The 6,880-nt window shown below is 45.7% G+C and overlaps 1 protein-coding gene across 2 annotated transcripts; it reads right to left on the bottom strand.

Moving 5' to 3' along the window:
- Positions 1-248: 248 nt before the first annotated feature.
- noctb (nocturnin b) lies at positions 249-6,404 on the bottom strand. Of its 2 annotated transcripts, none has more exons than XM_062478098.1 (4): positions 6,297-6,404; positions 2,858-3,142; positions 2,307-2,638; positions 249-1,631 (listed from the first exon to the last, which is right to left on the bottom strand). In XM_062478098.1, the coding sequence occupies exons 2-4, from the start codon at positions 3,132-3,134 to the stop codon at positions 1,101-1,103; spliced, it is 1,140 nt and encodes a 379-aa protein (XP_062334082.1). In that variant the 5' UTR covers positions 3,135-3,142; positions 6,297-6,404; the 3' UTR covers positions 249-1,100. The 2 variants fall into 2 exon arrangements, with proteins under 2 accessions (XP_062334082.1, XP_062334081.1); XM_062478097.1 differs by lacking the exon at positions 6,297-6,404 and adding an exon at positions 4,617-4,913.
- Positions 6,405-6,880: the final 476 nt, after the last annotated feature.

Genomic DNA, 6,880 nt, shown 5'->3' with positions numbered 1-6,880 from the left:
GTGGGACAGGTGGGTACCTGGAAAGACAGTTGGGAGACGGGATCTGGACAGTTGGGGAGTGCGCTGCGGTTACAGGGATCTGGGCCCATGGATGTGTTTGGCACTATGCTCTGTGCTGGATTTGAACCCAGGTCGTTGTGATTTAGGCCCTTGTTCTCAACCCACTACACCACGGGGTCTTGGGGAGAGGCACTGACCCCTGGGGTCAACTTGGGAGAAAAGGAGGGTATGGGGGAAAAAGCCTGGGATTCATTTTGTATAATTTTATTTTTGGGGTATTTTACAACAAGGTACAAGGTAGTCAGTCACATTGCACCATAAAACAGAATCACTGATAAAACAATTTCTAAAATGGACAATTTAGTCCTTAGAAGTAGTGTGAACCAACGGCTTTGAACATAAAACAACTGAATCTGTAGCACCACGTTCCAAACTTGGGTCAGACTAATTAATCAATATCTGTGGAATAACTTTTTTAACTTCCCAAATTCTTTCACAACCCCAGTTTATCAAATGTACTCCTGTGGCTTCAAAAGTCAGTTTGTGTTTGTATGTGCATCCAATTTCTGAGGTAACTGAACTTCTCTCACTTAACTCAATCGCTCTGAGCAGGTATAAGTAAAGAAAATGCTAAACATAGTTGCATTCACACCTACAGTAAGCTCAGGGTTAGACTGACAGACTAGACTGAGAAGAGAGAGGCTTACACATACTTCTGTACAAACCAGTTGTGCTTGATGGATGGTTATCCAATGATTTCTCACCCAAAGTGCTTTAGACCGTTATTATTTAAATGGTGTTCCCACACAAAACTCTCTCTCAAGTCTCGGCAAGCCTGTGTGTGATATCCACCCATGTGTTCTGAGGTGGGGTAACACCAATATAACCCAGGTCAGGAGCATGTGCAGGTTATCCACCCACCTGAACAACTTTACAACAGAGGCAGTCAGGTGCTGCTCCTCTACAGACCATCCCTTCTTTTACCTCTCTCCACCTCTACCTCCTTTTTTTCTAAACCCGGAGCTCACACTCCAGTAGAAAAGAAGACTTGAGCAGTTATGGCACTACATTTCCATATTTTTTCCCCTCTACTTCCTCCCTCACTCTCCCCGGTCGGTGAAACTAAAGTCACACACCAGTGAGAGGTGGTCCGAGGGGTAGTTGTAGGACGGGAGTCTGTTGGGGCCTATCTGCTCCTCTGTGGGCATGTCCAGCACGCCATCCACCCTGAGCTGGTCCTGGGAGTACCAGACGTAGTCCAGCGTGCTGCAGCACTCTCCTGTGGGCCGTATCTTCCAGGTCGTGTAGGCTGGTTCTGAAACGCCATCGCTGCTCAGCCTCTTGTAGGCCGAGTCGAGGCCGAGAGGCGATGCGGCGAAGCGCCGGTACACCTCCTCCGAGGGGACGGCGTTGAAGTCACCGCAGACCAGCAGGGGGGTGCCTGAGGCCCTGCCAGAGGGGCCCTCGCCGCCCACGCCCCGGGCCTGAGTGATGTTCTGGAGGTGCCGGAGCAGGTCGGAGCCCTGGGCACTACGGAGATACTCCCAGCCGCTGCGGGCCTTGAGGTGCGTCACGGCGACGCACAGGCGTCGGTCTGTCGCCCGGCAATGGAGTGTAGTTACCACGGCCACCTGCGGAAAGATATACTGACTTACTGTGAAAGAAATTGGGATTTCCTGTGTGCTTACATTATTCACTAATCAATAGAACTAGTCATTAGATACTAGTTAGTACGTTCTCATGTAAGCTTGCTATTAATAAGAGTATATTGTGTCTATGTGTCAGGGTTAATAGATGTTCGGGGTCAGGAGAAAGTACTGGCTAAACGTTCCTTGTCATGACTACAAGAAGAGCTCCAACTATGAACTCTCTAGTCTGAGAGTTGTCATGTGTTGGGAGCAGTGAATCTCTTTCTCTGAGACTTTTGAAACGTCATTACTGCCTGACTGTCACAATCTATGTTTACATTCTTGTGCCCTATAAAAGATGGTCCTCCGGCTTTCGGAGCTGAGAGAGACCTGGTTGAGACCTAAGCTTGGTGTTGTGTTGTCATTTATGGTCAGAAGACTGGTTTTCTCTCCCAATCTGCAGATTGATAAATACGTATTAAAATCCAGAACTTAACTGAACTTAGTCACTCCGTTTATGAAGAGACGGACAAAACACTTTCTTCATCACTTAAGAGGAGAGCTCTGGAATTTGTAATTGTTATACCCTGTCTCCTCTTTAGGGCCAAATTCTAAATGCCAACCAATATTACTGCAATGCAAGGGAAGTGATTGGCCAAATTGGCAAAGCCCTCATACCTGATTGGTCGGTATCAGCATAGCCGATAGACGGACGTTGACGCTCTCCAGGAGCTCGAAGTACGATTGGTCGAAGAAGAGGGCACAGCCATCTGGCCCATTGTTGCCCTCGACGTCGAGACAAGGTGACCAGGGCTTGGGGCAGAAGTGTCCTTGGTAACCCAGGCTGGCCAGGATTGGCTGGAAGGTGTCGTAGTAGTGATCAACTTCCTGAAGACACAGGATGTGAGGTCGGTAGGTCAGGATTTCTTCCAGGATGAGGTATTTTCTGATTTCCCAGTTGAGGGCATCCAAGGGGCAGTGGACGAAACTGTCCACTCCTTCACCCAGCGCTGAGGGACAAAACCAGAGAGAGAGCGAGAGAGAAAGCGAGAGAGGTGGAAAAGAGGTGTAGGGTAACAGGGAGTGAGTGTGAAGGAGACAGAAAGACACAAAGTTATCCACAACTTTAACAATGTTCACTTTTATTTATTTATTTTATTTATTATTTAGTTATTACATGTATTTCCACCCACAATACCGATGGATCTTACAGTTGCCTTTTAATGTACCTTGAGCCAGTATGTTCCACTGCATCACCCTGATTGACCCATTGGGGGCGATGTGGCTGTCTGCATCACGGGCGCTGATGAAGGAACGCAGCGGGCGGGGGGGTCGGCCCCTCAGGGCCTCCTCGCACTCCCTCAGGAGATCCAGGCGGTCTACAGGCTCCGGGGGGGTCAGGCAGCCGCTGTGGGGGTCCTGGTAGGCAGGGCTGGGATGGTCAGAGGGAGCCAAGTCGAGGGGCTGGGCCAGGGCGCTGTACAGCCGAGCGGCACCTCCTCCCATTGGACAAACTGGGGGGGAAGGAAGGGTTGAATATTAGTGCTTATTAGGACAATATTAACTGCCAGTGAAAAAGCTGGATGATTCAATAACATAACTGTTCTAAACATCTTTTCTCTAGACAAACGAGCTTCAGAACCCACACAGGTCAACCTGGCTCAACACAACCCATCCTTTCACTGGGGGGGGGGGGGGGTGTCTGTGGCAACACCAGCATGTGACACTCATCCCCCTTACAACCGCCAGTCTGATCCCCACTTATCATCAACACTCCCGGATAATCCAATTAGCCAATGAAGTCCTTGTGAAAAGGTCAATTTGGGGTTGTTGCTGGGAGAGAGGGCCAAAGTCGCCAACTGGCGATGGCATTTGACTAGTTTAGTTTGATCAGCAGTCAACAAATGTTTTCAGCAATTTACATTTGATAATGGACAGTAGGGTAAAACAACTCTGGGAAATTATGTTTTAATCTGGTTATATACGAACATTGTGGAAACACAACTGGGCCGAAGAGGAGTTGTGACTGCTATGACGAGCAGAAAGACCATTCTTGGTGTTGAACCACATTCTCTTCTGTTTTGGCTGGTGAATGAATGTGTTTGTCTGTCCTTGTGTGCATGCCCCAGTTTCAACCAGTCTATGTGTGTGTACAATACGTTGTAAATCTCCTTTTGCAATCTCTTTTCAGTCCCTGCTGTGTATGACCTCGAAGTTCATCTGTCCAACCTTAGAAGCAGGTGAACGACAGTTGCTTGTCCGACTTTTCCCATATGCCTGGTTAGTGTTTACTACCAGATTAGCCATTATACTGTATGTCCACACCACAGGGTGTGATCGCTTACTCTAAGCGACCACACCCTGAATTACTGTGATTCAGTTCCTCAAGCAAAAGCTGGAGTATGAATCATTGTACTGGTTTTTGGTTGGCCAACATTTTTGTGGACCAAAGGGTGGTGGTTTTGACTTGACCGAGTCATGATTACTGATATCATTTTAATAAGCACACTCACACGCATACACACACCATGTGTTCCTCTGAGGGCATGACACATACACGTGGGGAACATTTTGTGTCCTCATTAGGTCCTACTGGTTATATTTAACTGCTGTATCCTTAGTTATAAAAGCAAAAAGCTGTACCCGTGTTAAAAACAAACCTACGCCCCAGCAACCAACCAACTTTCTCTCATTGTCAAGGAAATCTACACCAAATATCCTAACATACATGTAATCACTTAACAGACACTTTCACCCAAAGCAATTTACAGGAGGATTTAAACCTGTAACCTTCTGATCTGCAATCAAATGTTCTACCACTGACAATACCTGGAACATTCACCCTGACCCCCAACACACCCACACAGAGAGCAGACACCAGCAACATCATAAACAACATTCCTTCCATCCACTTCTACAGCCCTAACCCTATACCCTAAAGCATATAAAAGTACTAATACACATAAACAGAAATGCAGTTGGTCTTACCCATAATTTCCATCATTGTCCTTTCAAGGAACTTATCACCCTTGAGTTAGCCTGATATTATTGTGCCTGGTTGAGAGACTAATTGTTGCTCAGTGTTTGAGAGTCGCTTGTATAAAAAAGAAAGTTTTGCTAAATGTCAACAAAGGTTGGGTAACGTCAGATACTGTGAGATATTGCTGCTGCCCTGCGAGTTGTGTTCTGGAGAGCGCAGTGTTACCTCTGCGCTATAAACCAAAGAAAGGGGCGGAGAGAGATAAGGAAAGAGTGACGTCAGTTGAACATCTAGGAAAAACACAACAGGTCATGTGAAGAAAAAAAACTAAACCTAAAGGTCATGTGCCACTGTCTGTAAGGATGCCCAGCGCAACACCTAACCACAAGCACGCGAAGTCTATGTGTGAACCATTGACTCAAGATTTGTAACTGTAAATGACACAACTGCTGTTCGACATTGAGTTGTGCAATCCCGACTGTCAAGTGCGTCTGCCAACGTCAATAAAATGACCACACACACAACAAAAACAATGTACAATTTACATAATGTACTTGAAAAAAACAATATCGCTAAGGGAAAGAACATGGCGACTCAAGCTGTTGCAGCATACCATCCTGCCTAAGGACTAGCCTATTTTTTCGGAGCTCAAGTTAACATTGAGAACATAAATTGAGTCAATTTATGTCCGTCTGCCCCCCCCCCCCCCGTCCCCCTTCTAAGAGTTTGCATGAATGGAAGTGTGTGTGTGTGTGTGTATGAACATGTTCTCTAACTGGGTGTCAAATGATCTCTGTGCTCCCCTCTGACCTTCACTACAAACTAGCATACCAACGTTTCGAAGCCAACTTTCCACTAGCTTTAGCGTACAGTACCCGATAGCCTGGTCATAGCTACATTAGTTTGATGCTAACTTTTAGCGACCTAGCATAGCTTGCTTATTTATGCTTTATGACAGACTGCTTATCTGTCATAATTTCCTGGGCTTCTTTAGTCATATACATTACTTACTCACTCATGACCATGAAGTATGTAGTAGCCTACATTCTACATAGACCAGGTGTGCTGTCGTGGGGGCATGTGTGTGCTTGCATTTTATGGCCTATGGTGTTTGCTTGTGTTGGGTTTGCTGTATTTTTTCAGGAAGCCAAATGTCACTTAGCAAACACAATCGCTTACCTGCAAACGCCCTACACATTTACTGGTAGTGTAGTAGCTAGGCTGGTACGTAAAATGTCGATCAACGTGATTGATCCGCTTCATCTAAACTATTGTAAACACTATCTCTGCAGCCTAACCTGTTAGCATACATTTTATGTCCAGCTTTTATTTACCACAAACATTTATACGCTGGCAATACCTCCGACTGTAAAACAAAACAAAACCCTGTTAACTTAACATTGTAGAATATTAAACAGGCAGGTGGAATATAAATCCTTAGCGACCATGAGAAATCTGTTTACAGTTTTGGAGGCACATGGCAAAACATGCTAATGCCACATTTCGAAAGACAAGAGAGCAAAGAGGAAGAGAACGTCAGAAGATAGGGGAGAAAGAGAAAATGTGTGAGAAAGAGACGACCAAGTGAATCAACCAACCACATAGAATGAGACAGAGTTTAAAAGCCGCTGCATCAGACATAGTAAAACCGTATTTAGAGCTGCAGCGCACCTTTAAACAATCCTTACCAGTGTGACGCTATGCTCCAACGTGCTGTCCCAACTGCATTGTTCGGCTTGTCCTCTGTGTGTGTGTTTTTGTGTGACTGGGCCATTAAGAAAAGTGTGTGTGTGTGTTCCGTGTGTGAGAGAGATAGGGAGAGAGGTAGCTGTGTCTTTCTGCAGCTGCAGAACAAGGTCACAGGCAGCGCCAGTGTTAAAACAGGACCGATGCTGACATCTAGTGGCTGATCGAAGGAAATGCAATCCCGTTTATTACAACGAAGTGTACAGTACAACTTGATCATGCAACACAGGCGACACACACAACTACATAGAAATCATTTTGCCAATCACTAGGGTATCAAAATGAGTTAATATGATATCAAGTACTGATACCATACAAATCTACTTGAGGACTGTAACGAAGTATTTGTACTTGTAACCGTGTAACAAAAGTGTAATAACAACATAATAACAGTGTAATAAAAGTGTAATAACAACAAGTGTTACAACAACTCTCTCTGGCCCTTTATCTCTGTTTTCTCTCACCCTGCCCTCACAGCTCCTGCATTCTTTCTCCACTCCCCTCTCTCATTGCTCCCTCTTCCCAC

The sequence above is a fragment of the Osmerus eperlanus genome, chromosome 14 (genome assembly GCF_963692335.1).
Source record: "Osmerus eperlanus chromosome 14, fOsmEpe2.1, whole genome shotgun sequence".
NCBI lineage: Eukaryota > Metazoa > Chordata > Actinopteri > Osmeriformes > Osmeridae > Osmerus > Osmerus eperlanus.
Note: the sequence above shows the minus strand (reverse complement) of the source record. Positions and strands in the feature narration are given on the sequence as shown.